General features: G+C 30.5%; 2 protein-coding genes across 2 annotated transcripts; one reads left to right on the forward strand and one right to left on the reverse strand.

The window, feature by feature from the left end:
* Positions 1-11,866: 11,866 nt before the first annotated feature.
* On the reverse strand, positions 11,867-15,066 carry LOC103836775. The gene is made up of 3 exons (XM_009113069.3): positions 13,691-15,066; positions 13,202-13,599; positions 11,867-13,119 (listed from the first exon to the last, which is right to left on the reverse strand). The coding sequence occupies exons 1-3, from the start codon at positions 13,736-13,738 to the stop codon at positions 12,018-12,020; spliced, it is 1,548 nt and encodes a 515-aa protein (XP_009111317.1). The 5' UTR covers positions 13,739-15,066; the 3' UTR covers positions 11,867-12,017.
* A 5,673-nt stretch (positions 15,067-20,739) lies between these two features.
* On the forward strand, positions 20,740-21,329 carry LOC103836831 (uncharacterized protein At4g04775-like). Its single transcript, XM_009113124.3, has 2 exons — positions 20,740-20,928; positions 21,039-21,329. The coding sequence occupies exons 1-2, from the start codon at positions 20,740-20,742 to the stop codon at positions 21,327-21,329; spliced, it is 480 nt and encodes a 159-aa protein (XP_009111372.1).
* Positions 21,330-21,649: the final 320 nt, after the last annotated feature.

The following is a 21,649-nucleotide window of genomic DNA, read 5'->3' on the forward strand; positions in this document are numbered from 1 at the left end:
AATATACATTAATCAAATGTATAATGTGGTTAGAAATTTTAAAACTACACTGAAAAATCATAGGCTTCAGTATATACAGCATTTACCGAAAAATTAAATATTATCGTAGGGGTTAACCCATAGATTTTGAGAAAAATTCAAAAAAATAAAAATTCTATTTTAATGCATAATTGCATCCTTCACTAACATATGATGTAGGTCAAAGAGGCTTGGAACCTTTGTTGTCTAATTTTTCTAGAGAATAGCGATTTTATAGTGGTTAGTCACCCAATTTAGGAAGTATTATGAAGTTTTACTAAATTAATTGACAAAAAATTTAAACGATACCCATGTATCATAAAAGAGAATTTAATATACATTAATACAAATGTAGAATGTGGTTAGAAAATTTAAAACTACGCTAAAAAATCATAGGCTTCAGTATATACAGCATTTACTGAAAAATTAAATATTTTCGTAGGGGTTAGTAAATCCATAGATTTTGAGAAAAATTCAAAAAAATGAAAATTCTATTTTAATGCATAGTTGCATCATTCACTAACATATGATGAAGTTCAAAGAGGTTTGGAACCTTTGTTGTCTCCGTTATTCTTGAGAATATCGATTTTATAGTGGTTAGTCAACCAATTTGGGGAATATTATGAAGTTTTACAAAATTAATTGACAAAATAATTAAATGATACCCATGTACCGTGAACGAGAGTTTAATATACATTAATAAAAATGTAGAATCTGTTTAGAAATTTTAAAACAACACTAAAGATTATAGGCTTCAGTATGTAGAGCATTTACCCATAGATTTGGGGAGTATTATGAAGTTTTACTAAATTAATTGACAAAAAATTTAAACGATGCCCATGTACCATGAAAAAGATTTTAATATACATTAATACAAATGTAAAATGTGGTTAGAAATTTTAAAACTACGCTAAAAAATCATAGGCTTCAGTATATACAGCATTTACCGAAAAATTAAATATTTTCGTAGGGGTTAACCCATAGATTTTAAGAAAATTTCAAAAAAACGAAAATTCTATTTTAATGCATAATTGTAACCGTCACTAACATATGATGAATGTCACAGAGGTTTGGAACTTTTGTTGTCTCCTTTTTCTAGAGAATAACGATTTTATAGTGGTTAGTCACCCAATTTAAGGAGTATTATGAAGTTTTACTAAATTAATTGACCAAAATTTTAAATGATTCTCATGTACCATGAAAGAGAGTTTAATATACATTAATACAAATGTAGAATGTGGTTAGAAATTTTAAAACTACCATGAAAAATCATAGGCTTTAGTATATACAGCATTTACTGAAAAATTAAATATTTTCGCAGGGGTTAACCCATAGATTTTGCGAAAAATTCAAAAAAATGAAAATTCTATTTTAATGCATAATTGCATACATCACTAACATATAATGAAGGTCAAAGAGGCTTGGAACCATTGTTGTCTCCTTTTTCTAGAGAAAGGCGATTTTATAGTGGTTAGTCACCCAATTTATAGAGTATTATGAAGTTCTACTAAATTAAATGACCAAAAATTTAAACGATTCCCATGTACCATGAAAGAGAGTTTAATATACATTAATACAAATGTAAAATGTGTTTAGAAATTTTAAAACAACACTAAAGATCGTAGGCTTCAGTATATAGAGCATTTACCGAAAAAATCAATATTTTCGTAGGGGGTTAACCCATTGATTTTGAGAAAAATTCAAAAAAATGAAAATTCTATTTTAAGGCATAGTTGCATCCTTCACTAACATATGATAAAGTTCAAAAAAGTTTGGAACCTTTGTTGTCTCCGTTTTTCTAGAGAATAGCAATTTTATAGTGGTTACTCAACCAATTTAGGGAGTATTATGATGTTTTACTAAATTAATTGACAAAACATTTAAACAATGCCCATGTACCATGAAAGAGAGTTTAATATACATTAATACAAATGTTGAATGTGGTTAGAAATTTTAAAACTACACTAAAAAATCATAGGCTTCAGTATATAGAGCATTTACCGAAAAATTAAATATTTTCGTAGGAGTTAACCCATAGATTTTGAGAAAAATTTAAAAAAACGAAAATTCTATTTTAATGCATAGTTGCATCCTTCACTAACATATGATGAAGGTCAAAGAGGTTTGGAACCTTTGTTGTCTCCGTTATTCTTGAGAATATCGATTTTATAGTGGTTAGTCAACCAATTTGGGGAATATTATGAAGTTTTACAAAATTAATTGACAAAATAATTAAACGATACCCATGTACCGTGAAAGAGAGTTTAATATATATTAATAAAAATGTAGAATCTGTTTAGAAATTTTAAAACAACACTAAAGATCATAGGCTTCACTATGTAAAGCATTTACCGAAAAATTCAATATTTTCGTAGGGGTTAACCCATAGATTTTGAGAAAAATTCAAAAGAATGAAAATTATATTTTAACGCATAGTTGCATCCTTCACTAACATATGATAAAGTTCAAAAAAGTTTGGAACCTTTGTTGTCTCCGTTTTTCTAGAGAATAGCAATTTTATAGTGGTTACTCAACCAATTTGGGGAGTATTATGAAGTTTTACTAAATTAATTGACAAAACATTTAAATGATGCCCATGTACCATGAAAGAGAGTTTAATTTACATTAATTCAAATGTAGAATATGGTAAGAAATTTTAAAACTACACTGAAAAATCATAGGCTTCAGTATATACAGCATTTACCGGAAAAATTAAATATTTTCGTAGGGGTTAACCCATAGATTTTGAGAAAAATTCAAAAAAATAAAAATTCTATTTTAATGCATAGATGCATCCTTCACTAACATATGATGAAGATCAAAGAGGTTTGGAACCTTTGTTGACTCCCTTTTTCAAGAGAATAACGATTTTATAGTGGTTAGTCAACCAATTTAGGGAGTATTATGAAGTTTTACTAAATTAATTGACAAAAAAATTAAAGGATGTCCATGTACATTAATACGAATGTATAAGTTAGAAATTTTAAAATATGCTAAAAAATCATAGGCTTCAGTATATACAGAATTTACCGAAAAATTAAATATTTTCGTAGGGGTTAACCCATAGATTTTGAGAAAAAATTCAAAAAAAATAAAATTCTATTTTGATGCATAGTTGCATCCTTTACTAACATATGATGAAGGTCAAAGAGGTTTGGAACCTTTGTTGTCTTCGGTTTTCTAGAGAATAGCGATTTTATAGTGGTTAGTCAACCAATTTGGGGAGTATTATGAAGTTTTACTAAATTAATTGACAAAAAATTTAAACGATGCCCATGTACCATGAAATAGATTTTAATATACATTAATACAAATGTATAATTTGGTTAGAAATTTTAAAACTACGCTAAAAAATCATAGGCTTCAATATATACAGCATTTACCGAAAAATTAAATATTTTCGTAGGGGTTAATCCATAGATTTTGAGAAAAATTCAAAAAAATGAAAATTCTATTTTAATGCATAGTTGCATCACTCACTAATATATGATGAAGGTCAAAGAGGTTTGGAACCTTTGTTGTCTCCGTTATTCTTGAAAATATCGATTTTATAGTGGTTAGTCAACCAATTTGGGGAATATTATGAAGTTTTACAAAATTAATTGACAAAATAATTAAACGATGCCCATGTACCGTAAACGAGAGTTTAATATACATTAATAAAAATGTAGAATCTGATTAGAAATTTTAAAACAACACTAAAGATTATAGGCTTCAGTATGTAGAGCATTTACCAAAAAAATCAATATTTTCGTAGGGGTTAACCCTTAGATTTTGAGAAAAATTCAAAAATATAAAAATTATATTTTAATGCATAGTTGCATCCTTTACTAACATACGATGAAGGTCAAAGAGGTTTGGAACCTTTGTTGTCTCCGTTTTTCTAGAGAATAGCGAATTTATAGCGGTTAGTCAACCAATTTAGGGAGTATTATGAAGTTTTACTAAATTAATTGACCAAAAATTTAAATGATTCCCATGTACCATGAAAGAGAGTTTAATATACATTAATACAAATGTAAAATGTGTTTAGAAATTTTAAAACAACACTAAAGATCATAGGCTTCAGTATATAGAGCATTTACCGAAAAAATCAATATTTTCGTAGAGGTTAACCCATAGATTTTGAGAAAAATTCAAAAAAATGAAAATTCTATTTTAAGGCATAGTTGCATCCTTCACTAACATATGATAAAGTTCAAAAAAGTTTGGAACCTTTGTTGTCTCCGTTTTTCTAGAGAATAGCAATTTTATAGTGGTTACTCAACCAATTTAGGGAGTATTATGAAGTTTTACTAAATTAATTGACAAAACATTTAAATGATGCCCATGTACCATGAAATAGAGTTTAATATACATTAATACAAATGTAGAATGTGGTTAGAAATTTTAAAACTACACTGAAAAATCATAGGCTTCAGTATATACAGCATTTACCGGAAAAATTAAATATTTTCGTAAGGGTTACCCCTTGGATTTTGAGAAAAATTCAAAAAAAAATGAAAATTCTATTTTAATGCATAATTGCATCCTTCACTAATATATGATGAAGGTCAAAGAGGTTTGGAACTTTTGTTGTCTCCTTTTTCTAGAGAATATCGATTTTATAGTGGTTAGTCAACTAATTTAGGGATTATTATGAAGTTTTACTAAATTAATTGACTAAAATTTTAAACGATGCCCATGTACCATGAAAGAGAGTTTAATATACATTAATAAAAATGTAGAATCTGTTTAGAAATTTTAAAACTACCCTGAAAAATCATAGGCTTCAGTATGTAGAGCATTTACCGAAAAATTCAATATTTTCGTAAGGGTTAACCCATAGATTTTGAGAAAAATTAAAAAAAATTAAAATTCTATTTTAATGCATAGTTGTATCATTCACTAACATATGATGAAGGTCAAAGAGGTTTGGAACTTTTGTTGTCTCCTTTTTATAGAGAATAGCGATTTTATAGTGGTTAGTCACCTAATTTAGGGAGTATTATGAAGTTTTACTAAACTAATTGACCAAAATTTTAAACGATTCTCATGTACCATGAAAGAGATTTTAATATACATTAATACAAATGTAGAATGTGGTTAGAAATTTTAAAACTACCCTGAAAAATCATAGGCTTCGGTATATACATCATTTACCGAAAAATTAAATATTTTCGTAGGGGTTAACCCATAGATTTTGAAAAAAAATCAACAAAAATGAAAATTCTATTTTAATCCATAATTGCATCCTTCACTAACATATGATGAAGGTCAAAAAAGTTTGGAACCTTTGTTGTCTTCTTTTTCTAGAGAATAGCGATTTTATAGTGGTTACTCAACCAATTTGGGGAGTATTATGAAGTTTTACTAAATTAATTGACAAAACATTTAAATGATGCCCATGTACCATGAAAGAGAGTTTAATTTACATTAATTCAAATGTAGAATATGGTAAGAAATTTTAAAACTACACTGAAAAATCATAGGCTTCAGTATATACAGCATTTACCGGAAAAATTAAATATTTTCGTAGGAGGTTAACCCATAGATTTTGAGAAAAATTCAAAAAAATGAAAATTCTATTTTAATGCATAGATGCATCCTTCACTAACATATGATGAAGGTCAAAGAGGTTTGGAACCTTTGTTGCCTCCCTTTTTCAAGAGAATAACGATTTTATAGTGGTTAGTCAACCAATTTAGGGAGTATTATGAAGTTTTACTAAATTAATTGACAAAAAAATTAAAGGATGTCCATGTACCATGAAATAGATTTTAATATACATTAATACAAATGTATAATGTGGTTAGAAATTTTAAAACTACGCTAAAAAATCATAGGCTTCAGTATATACAGAATTTACCGAAAAATTAAATATTTTCGTAGGGGTTAACCCATAGATTTTGAGAAAAATTCAAAAAAATGAAAATTCTATTTTGATGCATAGTTGCATCCTTTACTAACATATGATGAAGGTCAAAGAGGTTTGGAAACTTTGTTGTCTTCGGTTTTCTAGAGAATAGCGATTTTATAGTGGTTAGTCAACCAATTTGGGGAGTATTATGAAGTTTTACTAAATTAATTGACAAAAAATTTAAACGATGCCCATGTACCATGAAATAGATTTTAATATAAATTAATACAAATGTATAATTTGGTTAGAAATTTTAAAACTACGCTAAAAAATCATAGGCTTCAGTATATACAGAATTTACCGAAAAATTAAATATTTTCCTAGGGGTTAACCCATAGATTTTGAGAAAAATTCAAAAAAATAAAAATTCTATTTTAATGCATAGATGCATCCTTCACTAACATATGATGAAGGTCAAAGAGGTTTAGAACTTTTGTTGCCTCCCTTTTTCAAGAAAATAACGATTTTATAGTGGTTAGTCAACCAATTTAGGGAGTATTATGAAGTTTTACTAAATTAATTGACAAAAAAATTAAAGGATGTCCATGTACCGTGAAAGGGAGTTTAATATACATTAATAAAAATATAGAATCTGTTTAGAAATTTTAAAACAACACTAAAGATCATAGGCTTCAGTATATAGAGCATTTACAGAAAAATTAAATATTTTCGTATAGGTTAACAAATTGACTTTGAGAAAAATTTAAAAAAAATGAATATTCTATTTTAATGCATAGTTGCATCCTTTACTAACATATGATGAATGTCAAAGAGGTTTGGAACCTTTGTTGTCTCCGTTATTCTTGAGAATAGCGATTTTATTGTGGTTAGTTAACCAATTTGGGGAGTATTATGAAGTTTTACTAAATTAATTGACAAAACAATTAAATGATACTCATGTACCATGAAAGAGAGTTTAATATACATTAATACAAATGTATAATGTGGTTAGAAATTTTAAAACTACACTGAAAAATCATAGGCTTCAGTATATACAGCATTTACCGAAAAATTAAATATTTTCGTAGGGGTTAACCCATAGATTTTGAGAAAAATTCAAAAAAATAAAAATTCTATTTTAATACATAATTGCATCCTTCACTAACATATAATGAAGGTCAAAGAGGCTTGGAACCTTTGTTGTCTCATTTTTCTAGAGAATAGCGATTTTATAGTGGTTAGTCATCTAATTTAGGGAGTATTATGAAGTTTTACTAAATTAATGGACAAAAAATTTAAACGATACCCATGTATCATGAAAGAGATTTTAATATACATTAACACAAATGTAGAATGTGGTTAGAAATTTTAAAACTACGCTAAAAAATCATAGGCTTCAATATATACAGCATTTACCGAAAAATTAAATATTTTCGTAGGGGTTAATCCATAGATTTTGAGAAAAATTCAAAAAAATGAAAATTCTATTTTAATGCATAGTTGCATCATTCACTAATATATGATGAAGGTCAAAGAGGTTTGGAACCTTTGTTGTCTCCGTTATTCTTGAAAATATCGATTTTATAGTGGTTAGACAACCAATTTGGGAATATTATGAAGTTTTACAAAATTAATTGACAAAATAATTAAACGATGCCCATGTACCGTGAACGAGAGTTTAATATACATTAATAAAAATGTAGAATCTTTTTAGAAATTTTAAAACAACACTAAAGATTATAGGCTTCAGTATGTAGAGCATTTACCAAAAAAAATCAATATTTTCGTAGGGGTTAACCCTTAGATTTTGAGAAAAATTCAAAAAAATAAAAATTATATTTTAATGCATAGTTGCATCCTTTACTAACATACGATGAAGGTCAAAGAGGTTTGGAACCTTTGTTGTCTCCGTTTTTCTAGAGAATAGCGAATTTATAGCGGTTAGTCAACCAATTTAGGGAGTATTATGAAGTTTTACTAAATTAATTGACCAAACATTTAAACGATTCCCATGTACCATGAAAGAGAGTTTAATATACATTAATACAAATGTAAAATGTGTTTAGAAATTTTAAAACAACACTAAAGATCATAGGCTTCAGTATATAGAGCATTTACCGAAAAAATCAATATTTTCGTAGGGGTTAACTCATAGATTTTGAGAAAAATTCAAAAAAATGAAAATTCTATTTTAAGGCATAGTTGCATCCTTCACTAACATATGATAAAGTTCAAAAAAGTTTGGAACCTTTGTTGTCTCCGTTTTTCTAGATAATAGCAATTTTATAGTGGTTATTCAACCAATTTAGGGAGTATTATGAAGTTTTACTAAATTAATTGACAAAACATTTAAATGATGCCCATGTACCATGAAATAGAGTTTAATATACATTAATAAAAATGTAGAATGTGGTTAGAAATTTTAAAACTACACTGAAAAATCATAGGCTTCAGTATATACAGCATTTACCGGAAAAATTAAATATTTTCGTAAGGGTTACCCCTTGGATTTTGAGAAAAAATTCAAAAAAAATGAAAATTCTATTTTAATGCATAATTGCATCCTTCACTAATATATGATGAAGGTCAAAGAGGTTTAGAACTTTTGTTGTCTCCTTTTTCTAGAGAATATCGATTTTATAGTGGTTAGTCAACTAATTTAGGGATTATTATGAAGTTTTACTAAATTAATTGACTAAAATTTTAAACGATGCCCATGTACCATGAAATAGAGTTTAATATACATTAATAAAAATGTAGAATCTGTTTAGAAATTTTAAAACTACCCTGAAAAATCATAGGCTTCAGTATGTAGAGCATTTACCGAAAAATTCAATATTTTCGTAAGGGTTAACCCATAGATTTTGAGAAAAATTAAAAAAAATTAAAATTCTATTTTAATGCATAGTTGTATCATTTACTAACATATGATGAAGGTCAAAGAGGTTTGGAACTTTTGTTGTCTCCTTTTTATAGAGAATACCGATTTTATAGTGGTTAGTCACCTAATTTAGGGAGTATTATGAAGTTTTACTAAATTAATTGACCAAAATTTTAAACGATTCTCATGTACCATGAAAGAGATTTTAATATACATTAATACAAATGTAGAATGTGGTTAGAAATTTTAAAACTACCCTGAAAAATCATAGGCTTCAGTATATACATCATTTACCGAAAAATTAAATATTTTCGTAGGGGTTAACCCATAGATTTTGAAAAAAAATCAACAAAAATGAAAATTCTATTTTAATGCATAATTGCATCCTTCACTAACATATGATGATGGTCAAAAAAGTTTGGAACCTTTGTTGTCTTCTTTTTCTAGAGAATAGCGATTTTATAGTGGTTAGTCACCCAATTTAGGGAGTATTATGAAGTTTTACTAAATTAATTGACCAAAAATTTAAACGATTTTCATGTACCATGAAAGAGAATTTAATATACATTAATACAAGTGTAGAATGTGTTTAGAAATTTTAAAACAACACTAAAGATCGTAAGCTTCAGTATATAGAGCATTTACCTAAAAATTCAATTTTTTCGTAGGGTTAACCCATAGATTTTGAGAAAATTTCAAAAAACTAAAAATTACATTTTAAGGCATAGTTGCATCCTTCACTAACATATGATCAAGGTCAAAGAGGTTTGGAACCTTTGTTGTCTCCGTTATTCTTAAGAATAGCGATTTTATAGTGGTTAGTCAACCAATTTGGGGAGTATTATGAAGTTTTACTAAATTAATTGATAAAACATTTAAATGATGCCCATGTACCATGAAAGAGAGTTTAATATACATTAATACAAATGTAGAATGTGGTTAGAAATTTTAAAACTACACTGAAAAATCATAGCCTTCAGTATATACAGCATTTACCGAAAAATTAAATATTTTCGTAAAGGTTACCCCTTGGATTTTGAGAAAAATTCAAAAAAAATAAAAATTCTATTTTAATGCATAATTGTATCATTCACTAACATATGATGAAGGTCAAAGAGGTTTAGAACTTTTGTTGTCTTCTTTTTCTAGAGAATAGCGATTTTATAGTGGTTACAATTTCAAATTTTAAAGTTTTTTTCAATCCAACCTCAAATCTTCAAATTTTGAAGTTGTAAATAGTAAAACTTTGTGGTTCTTTTATTATTTTTTCATAAATAGTAGTAATTTTTGTTAATATCAAATACTATAATGTAAATAAATAAATTTTTAAGAATTTTTTTGAAGATTCATGGTTAGAATAATCAATCTCTAAATCTTTATTTTAAAAATTTTGTTCTTTTTAAAATAAAGTTTTAGGTTAGAGATGTTCTAAGCAAATGTTTTACCTCGGTAAAATCAAGAAACACTCATTTACCAATGTGCTGTCTGATTTGTGGCATGCAAAGACACAAAAAGTTTCACAGCGATTTAAGTAAGAAAAGAAAAGACAAAAATCTCAATGGGAAAGTGAATAAAAGCAGAAACAAAGTTATGGGCAACAATAATATAAATAAATATCCACACATTCATGTACCTTTCGAAATGCCATGTCTGAAAGAGAAGAAAGTTTTGTCCTTTGATAGTTTCATCGTTTTAAGTGCAATTGATTGGACTTCTGTCAATGACAAAAAAAAATTGGACTTCTGTTAAAACTTAAAAGTAATTTCTTTTGTTGTAGAACCCTTTTCCTCCGCCAATTTTACACAATCTTTGATTTTTATGTCGACACAACAACAAATCTTTTACTTTACCAACCACCAAATTGGATGGATTTTGACACTGGGCTATCTTCAGTTGGAATGTTTAATATTTTTAATCATTTGGATACTATTTTTGCCTGATAAAATTAGAGATTAACATTTTTATTCATATTTTTTATTAGTTAGCTATATAACCATATGATTCGATGGTTACAGTACGGACCATGTAATGTATAACATAGACTAAAATACATTTCTTAGCTTACAAACGAAGTTGATGGAGTTGTGAAAAATTATTATTGGAGATGGATTGATTACTCAACTTTAATAAATATATGTCAAACTCGATCGTCCAAAACAAAAAGGTTGGAAAGAATAAGAAAACTCAAAAAGAAAAAAAAATATATAAAAAATTTAATTCAAGTAAACCATACATATAAACAAGAAGACATCGAAAACTCGAAAAGATCAATGAACTTGGGCACAAGCCTAAAAGATTTATTGTTAGGAGCTCTTTAGCTTAATAAATTTCCTTTCTTATTTGTTCTTTTTGACTACCGAGTTCTTGTATGATTATTAATACGAAATGTTATGAAACCTAAACATTTCGACCATTTATTAGATATGCGAAATCAGAGTTCGATAACTGTCACAGTCTTTGAGGATCTAAAAGTGGAAACAACAGCAAATCTACTATATTACTCAACATTTAAAATAAGGAAATACGAACTAGTCGACGACAACTCATGACAAAAGAGACGAAACAATCTAAGAAAATGTGATCTAACTTTTTCTCTACTCTCATTTCACAACAATATTTATTTTTGCGTTGTTTCATAAAGTTTTCCACTTGTAACCAAAAAGACTACCTTTAAAGATTTTTTCTTTTAATAAGGAAAACTACGTTAGGTCTGCGTAATTCTTTAAATGGTACCAACAAAGATCATGTGAAAACAATATTTCAAAATTTCCACGATCTGTTTTTCTTTTCTCACAAGTCATGGGTTGTATCTGCCATTGCCATTGCTGTTTTCGTATTAATATAAGAGGTATAGTTATGAAATAAATTAGAATAAGGAAAATAAATTATCAAAGTCCACTTGAGAAACAATAGTAGCTTTTCAACTAACGAAAAACAAAAGAAAAACAAAACTTCCCATCGATTATAGCGATTATTATTTGATATAAATATGAAATCTCGATCTATTGTTTATTCACATTTACATTCACGTATTATGTCATTTTTCAAAATGAACTCACGGACTTAAACATTTTAAACAATTTCTATACTTCTGTTATCGTTTGTATATTCGGTTTAAAAGTTAAAAGAAGTCAAATTAAATATATTTTTTTGATAGAGAGAGAAGAATAAAGAAGAAACATACAAGTGAGAAAGCTCCAAAAAATCTCGGGCAGACAATATTCTTATTATCCATAATTTCATCCAATGTGATCTGTCTTTTCTATTGTACATACAAAATCAGCAACTAAGCGCTTCGTACTTAACCGGAATCGGTTGGTTAAACCCGGTCCGTGCAATCAAACTCCCAACCACCGTCAAATCTCTACAAAACACTCCTTTCACCACATTCACATTATTATTCGCCGCACCCGCTCTAATCGGCGTGTCCGTTCCCGCGACTCTACGCTGCTTAAGGTCACTTGTCACGACGGAGTAACCCTTTTGAATCAACCTGTATAGTAATAGAGTTGACATTCGAGCCCGGTCCTTAACCGAGTCTAATTCCTCCTCGTCCTCGGTTAACTCAAACCGGTCAATAAACGACATTGATCTCTCCGGTTTATGCTTTAAATTGAGCAGCAAGTAAGCTCGATCCAGCTCCGATCTCGAGCAATCGCGTCTGATTCCCATCAGAGCGTAGTAATCAACGTTTCCGATTCCTCCGTTAGCGATTCTCTCCTTCAATTGTTGAATCCTCGACGTCAAAACGCATAACTTCCCCGGTATCTCTCTGTACCGGACATTGTGCCGTTTCCAAACCGGACCGGGAAGTTTCCGGTCACGTAATATCGAATTGTAAAGAAGCTTCAAGTGCTCCAAATCGTGAAGCGAGTCAGGGAAACACCGCACGGACTCGAGCAAGGCCGCTCTGGTCTCCAACGCTCGGAGGCACGACGGATCCAACGCTAAGGTCTTGTTGCAGTCGGCGACGGACTCGGCGATTCTCCCGGCGGATCGGTACGCCGAGGCGCGGTGCATGAAGCACTCGGCGAGGAAGCCCTGCGGCGCGGCGCGGCGGCTGTCGAGGATTTTGGAGAAATGGCGGATTGATTCGGAGTAGAGTCCGGCGTCGAGAGCGGCGAGTGCGGCGGCGCGGCGGCGCAAGAGGAGCTTAATGTGAGATAGCACGTGATCGGATTCGGTGAGGAATCGCGCGGAGGAGGGAGGCGAGGAGCCGCCGCCGTCGGAGGAGGAGGAGAAGAGGATGAAGCTGTCGTCGGATAATGATATGCTCTGACGACGGGAGGCTGCGGTGGCTAACCGTTTACCGGTTTGGAGAAGAACCATCGCGTCCTCCATTAAACCAAGATGGCAACAAGCTTGACCAAGAACCAAGTATCTACAATATTCAAGAAATGATCCCAATCAAAACCGGGTCGGGTTATTTCATTAATCCACGTGTCAACAAATAGTGAAATTACCTCCACTGCCCTTGTTCGTTGCAGTTTTTACTCAACCCTGCCATGACTTTCTTCTTCAAATCGGAGACGGAGAAGCATTTGAAAGACGAGTCACCAGACTCACCACCGTGACTCGGCAACTCGTTCAGAAGGCTAACCGATTCTCGAGACGATTCGGACGAACCGATGCCGGAGTCTTCTCCGGAGAATTTAAGGCTCGGAATGTAATCGTGGAGCATATCTGCGACGTCTTTGAATCGACGGAGGTAGAGAAGCGATCTGGCTTTGAGCTCGAGAGCGAGCTCGTAGCGAGGAGAGACGGAGAGAGCAGAGTCGAGGAGGTTTAGAGCTGATTCGACGTCGTTTGGATCTTGGCTCGCTATCAGATTCTTCGCTTCCTTCATGTACTTATCCACGATCTTGAAAAAAAAAACAAAACAAGAACTCGATCAGATCGAAACAACGACAGTGCAGATGGGGTTGTCCGAAAATTATGGGAAGAACATAAACCTTCTTGTTACGGAGCCACCAGTGTTTCTTCTCGACATAAACCGCCATTGTTGTAGGAGTTTTCGTGAGACAATCAGAACTTTTCTCTCTTCTTGATCCAGAAAATTAAATAAATATTTAATATATATATATACACAGCCAAACACGAGAGAAGATGGAGATTTTTGAAAGTCATGTGAAGAGTTGAAGTGTCTTAAATACGGAAGAGTTGTGTAATAGAAGATGAGGGTCAATGGCGGATATACCCTTTGCGAGGTTCTTTGGATCCCCTTGGGGTTCCTAGCTGGCACAACACAAGACCACACTATTGCTTAGCCATTAGCCTTGCATGATTCCACCCTCATTCATTATTTCCTAAAATACAACATATAGTATTAACTATATTTTTTCTTCTTTCACGATAATAAAACAATTTTTATTTTGTATAAATAGTGAAGACTTCTAAATAGTTGCAAGCTGGAAACAGTGTTATAGTTCTGTTGTATGTATCTAGTTATTTACTAATCACCACAAGTCTCATTCAAAGCCAAAATACTCGCTTATAGTCATTTCTGTTTGTGCATTCTTTTAGTCTTAGCTATTTTAACTTGGATAAAACTTTACTACTGATATCCAAGCTTATATGGTTAGGTTAATAAGTGACAAATTGATTGCTAGCTGAAACGAATTAAACACACAAAACAATGAGTATTTAGCAAGCCACTTTGAAAAAAGTAGTTCTCGTAAGCCACAAGACTCATGCTAGTTTTATACTAATTGATTGTTACTTATATTATTACAGCAGTTTAACTTATCAAAGTTAAGTATTATGCCAAATCAAATAACAGCGTATAGTCCAATGACATATCAAAGTTTTATGTGATAATTTGTGAATTAATGGGTAAAACTAATTATTGAAAATATGTTTAAAATGTCAGTAGATATCACTTTTGTGAGATTTACTTTTCTAACTCTTATGTTAAATGATTTCTTAATTGGGGAAAGCTTTCGGCTTTATTTAATTGTTGTTTTATTTTTTCAGCTAATGCACATGTGTATGTATATCTATGGGTACAATACAGATAAAAGATTACCTGCTTTGTTTGGCTTTAAAGTCTCTCTCCAAAATAAAAGTACATTTATAGTATATTTTTATAAACGTGACAATGATGATGACTCGTTACGTGTAGTGACTAGCTAGTGAAAATACACTTATGATTATCTAGAGATGAAAAGTACTTCAAAATATAGAATTAAGATACCTAAATTATTTATAACAAAAATAAAAAAATATATATATATATAGTGAGCTAACATAGTTATTTATTGATGTATTTAAAAAAGAAATACAATAAATTTGCAAAAGTACAAAAGAAAATGTCTTCCAAAGCTCCAACTAACAGGTTCGCTTTTCGCAGTTGCTGCTGATATAGTGATATCTCATGCACGCAACAATTATATACCGGGTGGGACTCGATAACACTTGTGAGAAAGTGAAACTGAAACAAAGTTTAAGTTTGTGTTTAGTATTATTTTCTATATACACCGAGAGTGTTATAACAAAAATGCAATTAAATTCACAATGGTAAAAGAAATAACCTTTTCAATAAGGGTAATGAACTTTGTTTTTTTTTTCCTCTGTTTTTGTTTTTTGAAACTTAGGTAATGAACCCTTGAAAACGATAAATAAACGTTTATAGTTTTTTTTTCCAAAGAATAAACGTTTGTAGTTTTCGTAAAAAAACGTATATAGTTAATATAGCGTTCGTTGAGGATATTGTTTACAAAATTAATACTTTGCTGGCAGAAATAATAAGTAATTAAATACTAAGAAGGCAATGGTTGCGTTAAAGCCCAGAATATGACTTGTTTCATCTCAACGTGGAATTCTCATACACGACGACAATATCATAGAATAATCTATAATGCCTAATCTTGTTTTTTTAGAATTGATCTAAATTAAAATATTCCATCACAAAGAAATCAATAATGTTTATATGTTGAAGGGAATAAAGCGGAAAAGGGTCTCGAGGGGAATATATCTTCACCATTATTTGATGAAGACAAACCTCACTGAATTCGTCATAGCTTATTTGCGCTTAACTCTTAATTATATTTATAGTTTGTAATTAAAATTGAAACTTCTTTCTTTTTAAAGACCTTTTAAATAATTCTAATGGGATATAATGAGTAGGATTAGTCGGGCTTTGACCTAGACAATTTTCCTGCTTAATCAAAAAACAAAAAAAAAAACAGAAAAAAAAACTGGTATAACAAGGGAGCCACCTCAAGGAGTAGTATTTTGACCTGTGAAATAGAGATTTATATTGACCCATTTATTAATCTATAAGTATTTCACACATTATAATTAGAGCATGTTCAAAATAATTTTTTTTTCTTTTAAAACTGAATAATTCCATAACTGAGTTAAAGCTGTTCAAACCTTATTTCATTTTTGAAATAATTACTCCATCTATGAAGTAAATCCATGTTTACTCTATTATAGAGCAAAAGTAGAATAAAGTTAAAACATTTATTATTCTAAATTTCATTTTGAAGTAATTCTATAACTTATGAAATGAAGTTGAAAATGCTCTGCTCTTATAACGATTTCGGACCAAAGCCTTTTTTTTTGGCAGAGTGCTCCATGGAAAGCTTAGTATGTTAATCATAGGCACCACGAGAAACGTAAATAAATGAAGCTTGCTTCTAATTCACAAACTCCCAACTAAAACAACTACTATTAGAGATTGTTAATTATATATAGTATTATTTTGGTACCTTAGTTGTGCCATAGTGTTGGAAAGTACAATCTTATGAGCTAAACCATATAAATTATTGCTCATTTAATTACAAATATTCTACGTTTCTGATTCGATTCCCTTACATACACAAAGAATTATCTCTCGAGCATCTTTTTGATTCCGAGAAAATTAACCATGACTGATACTTAAGGTATTCACAACATCATATTATATATGTATGTATATGTCTAAACTCTTAACCATGACTGATAACTGTGGTATTCATAATATCATATTATATATGTATGTATATGTCTTATCCTAGGAATAATAAATGATCATGTATGAGTTTCTATAATGAAGTTTTGAATTTGGCTCCAATTTGTGTAATGGACCAGCAAACAATGACATAATTTAAAAATAACATGACAAGTTCTCTATCTATCAAAGAGTCTGGTTTGGTTTCTTTCTATACAAACATGTCTTCGCAGGCTCGCAACTCATGTCTTCAACTCCTAACCTCTATTTTTTTTGGTATACTATTTAGTACTACTATATTGTAAAAAAAAACGGCAGTTTTGTTAACGGATGGAGTATTTTGTTTATTTTATGTCTGGGTATTCTGTGATCCGATGATTCTCGAGTTGTTCAAGGTTATATATTGGTTATAATTTTATGCACAGATTAGACAATTAAATAATACAAATGATGCATGGTTGCCAATTGGGTCATCTTGTGTTTAATGCTTCTTATGATTTTATTATTTGATTGGTATAAGATTTGGAATGGAGATAATCAGCGAAAAATGAGTCTACGTATAACATTAGGGAAATGAAATTTACTGAGCAAGATATGTTTATATAATATAGATCATTTAACAAAGAATCCAACAAGAAATTCTAAATAGTTTTCACTAAATTGAAACTTGATATTCATTTTTTTTGGAAAACAAATTAAAACTCTTTGGTTTAACTTAGTTTAGTTTTTGGATCGTGTTTATATATAGTAGACTAGTAGTCCATATGTTTATCATTTTTTCATAGTAGTTATTTGATTAATATTTTGTTTATAAATATGCAACTCTTGCGAATAATTTTTTTGTTTATGGATATACAGCTAAGGCTGCTAGTTCGTGTTGGTACGCACATAATTGAAGATCCATAAGGAAATAAATTTTAAAAGAAAAATTATGACATGAAACATAATGGTGGGTTATAAATATATGATAAAAAAATTACATCAAATTTTAAATGTTGAGGATACAAAGTGCCGAGTTAGAAGAGAGCAAGCCATTAATGTTTCAAGTGGGCAAACACATGTTGTGTTTTGGAATACCAACATTGCACTTTTCTTCCATAATATAAACATTGGTTCGGCCTTTCTGAAATTCGGAAACTCTTAGATGTTTAGTTGGTAATCAGCTGTTGAATTTGTATTTTTGTTCTAGATGACTATAAATTAATTAACTAATTATGCGACAGTACTTTTCAATATTAATTAGCAGTTTATAACGAAGGCATATGAAACTGAAAATAAAAAAGCTGGGTGGAATTAACGATTTCCCCTCTTATCGGATCCCTTCTTATATTTCTGCAGGAACAGCGTCCGAGTAGTCGTTGTTCGGTGGAAGGCTGGAAGCTTTACTAATACGATTTTTTTTTTTTTTTGGTAAAATACTAATACGATTTTTTTTTGTAACACAAACTATATAACAATTTTAATTAAAAACTGAAAAATCTGCTACACTAATTTTCAAAATTCAAAAGAGCTTTAAACTGTGTGCATTTGTATATCAGAAAAAAAAAATCCGAACTCAAATTTTAAAAAATATAAAAAATTGATGATGAGCGTACATGGTTCCTATTTTTTTGTGTTTCTAAACTCGAAGCGGAAACCTTGGCGTTGAGAGATGCCATGACCTCTGCTCTGCATTGCGGGATTAACGCTCTCCTCATCTGTTCTGATTTTCAGATTCTCATTAATTTGGTGAATTCAAGGGGAAGACATGTCGAGATCGCCGTTCTCCTCAAGGATATTCAATTCCTATCTACCCTCTTTAATGTCGTTGAGTTTAAGTTCATTCCTAGACTAGATAATCATAGAGCTGACTGTGTGGCCAAACATGCTCTATCCATTATGTAACCGATTAAAGTTTAATTTGAAGGCTGATTTACAAAAAAAAAAAAAAAAAAAAAAAAAAAAAAGAGACATATTCAATTATTCACCCTGTAGATTAGTCAAACTTAAGCCGAGATTGCCCTTATATTAAAATAAGAGGAAGGAGTGCGTTAGTTATATACTCCAAATCGAGAATAGTAAGTTTATAGAAATGTGAAAGCAATCTTGTGAGTGGTCCATTAATTAGTTACCACTAATTTCGATTTATTCAATTGTCCACAGTTAGACATTGATTTGACTATTAGGGCTCTATTATGTTAATGTAATGTAGCGAGTTATAATAACCCCTTCCTGAGTTCTGATGAGATCGCATCAAATGGTAACTTGCTATTTAAGCTAATTAGTTAACAATTGTATTAAATGTTATCTCTTCTGTTCTCAATACGTGTTGCTGTCCAATGAGCAAAACTGGTTGTGAAGGCCTAAAGATTCCCTTTCCAAATTTTACCCACATCCACATGTGAAATTTATGATACTGTTTTAGTCAAAAAAAATTTTAATGATACTCCTTCTATTTTAAAATAATGTATTTTTACAAAAAAAAAATTGGTTCACATGTGTTTGCCCACTTGAAACATTAGTGGCTTGCTCTCTTCTAACTCGGCACTTTGTATCCTCTACATTTAAAATTTGATGTATTTTTTTGTCATTGCCTTTTGTTGTAATTCTATGATATTTGATTCGATCGAAACATTATAACGAATATATTTCTTATATAAACTTAAAATTTACTATTTAATTATTTCTTTTAATTTTACTAAATAATAAAGTTCATAATTGTTTACATTTTCTAAAATATTAATTTTATAAAATGACTATCTTTTAAAAAACAAAATTAATATATACATGGTATCTTTATCAACAAAATTAGCTGACTTAATATTTAAATCAACAAAATTAGATAATGTAACAGTTCATGTGGCAACTGATGTATGATTTTGCTAAATAACTAAACAAAATATATATTATTTGAAATTTCAAAAAAACATATATTTTTGCACGATATTATAGACCATGTAAAAATTAAACGTATCACGATATGTTAGATATAAAATGGTTATTTTCCCGACAAAGATACAAAAGTAGTGTAAAAGGACATTAAATGGTCTTTAGAAATTGTTAGAAACTATTCGTACAGTTACTTAAAAAAATTTAATCATACCAAAATGATTGACGCTTTTTTATATAAAAGATGTATTCTATAGTTTCATGAAAGTACAAGTGCCGTTTATTTCTCTGACGTTTTAACATGGTAGAATTGCTTTTTACTGACATTATAGAATTTCCTTTTGCTGATACTTTGAACTATTCATCAAATATATTGCTTTATCGCTTTATGCAAACTGCAAAGTAATTCCATACACACGTTTTCAGCTTTAAATATCATAGAATTACAACAAAAAGTCATGCACAATCTTTTTATTTCATTTGAAACTTTACCTTTATCAGTTAAGTTAAGATCTAATATTTAAGTCCATCGATAACAGATAAATCTCAAGAACCAAGAAAAAAACAAAAAGTGGATACGAAAGGAAACACAATTACACAAAACAAAACTACATATAGTACATAGCCAAAACACTTAAACAAGGTAAAGCAAGTATGAAGTTAACAAACCACAAGCCAAATAAAAGCTACTACACTGATTTTAAAGAAATTGAGGATTAGTCCGGCCCAAATCATAACCAGAAAACTAAAAACAATCTTTCGAATTATTACACCCAAAGAAAAGCAGGCCAAAGATTATTGACTACCAGATTATAGACCCAAAGAAAAGTATCTATGTAATTTGAAGGGAAGACGTGTTATTTCCCCACCAGAAGTATCGTATCCCTCCATATGTCTCTCAAACTATGATCTCATCCTAGATATCCCCGAAACAAAAGTTCGAAACCTATTTCCCCATGAAACTCAATTAAATATTGGTTAAGACATTTCTCGGTATAATCACAAAACCAAACCGAGAAAACACGGTTTAATTAACCGAAACGGTTCGAAACTAAACATAAACCCAGATTGACCCGACCCGTTGACCCACCCTCTTTAAAATCAGAAAATCGACTTCCCGACGAACAAGAACCCTAAATCTCATTAATCAACTTCGATTCTCTTCTTCCCCCTAATTTCCAACTGTGAGAGTAAAGAGTGATGTCTGGGTCTTCAAATATCGTGTCTGGAGCTACCTCTGGAGCATCAAATGCGCGTAGAAGAGGTGGACGTTTTGTAGGTGTCCCAAAGAAATGTTGGTGTGGTGAATCCATCATTCCCTTGATGTCAAATTCGACTCCTAATCCTTACAGGAGATACTTTCGATGTGCATATGCAGCAAAGAAGAGGGTAATTTAGTTGTTATTCACGATTAGTCTTGTTTAAGAAAGTTACTAAAATCGCTTTTATATAGAGAATGATGATTGATTTCTGCTTTGTTGTGTATGTGTATTGTTTAGCTGGAGAATGATGATCATAGATTCAAATGGATAGATGAGGCAATATTGGAGGAGTTAGAATCGCTTGAATGCAAAAATGCAAGTATTGAGCAGTATGTGAAAGAGATTGCAAGAGAGAGATTGGTCGTTGAGAAGGAAGTTCTTGATCGAGTTGAGGCACAAGTTCTTGATCGAGTTGAGGCAGTATTGGCTGAAGAGAAAACAAAGATGAAGAAATTGATGATTGTCCTAGGCATTGGAGGTGTGATTTGTGTTGGGTCGATGGTGCTTCTCTCGTTCAAGAAATGGTGAAGCTTGATGAAGAATGTCTGTGTGTTGAGACTGTGTTGAATCTATGTTTGTTTTTCTTTAGTTATGAACTTGAATCTATGTTTGGTGTTGTAAGAACTTGCATCTATGTTTCTTATGTAGGATGATGATTTTAAAAGCTTTGTGATCACTTGTTTTAGAGCTTTGTGGTCATTTGCATTGAAAAGAGATAACAAGAAATGATAAAAAAAACAATGAAGCCAACATAAACCTGAGCAAGATAATGTTTAAATAGATACCACCATCCCTAAAGACACATCGGTTTGAACAAAAGAGGGTTACATAATTTTAAAACAATTTGA

This window comes from Brassica rapa, chromosome A09, assembly GCF_000309985.2.
Source record: "Brassica rapa cultivar Chiifu-401-42 chromosome A09, CAAS_Brap_v3.01, whole genome shotgun sequence".
In the NCBI taxonomy this organism is placed as follows: Eukaryota; Viridiplantae; Streptophyta; class Magnoliopsida; order Brassicales; family Brassicaceae; genus Brassica; species Brassica rapa.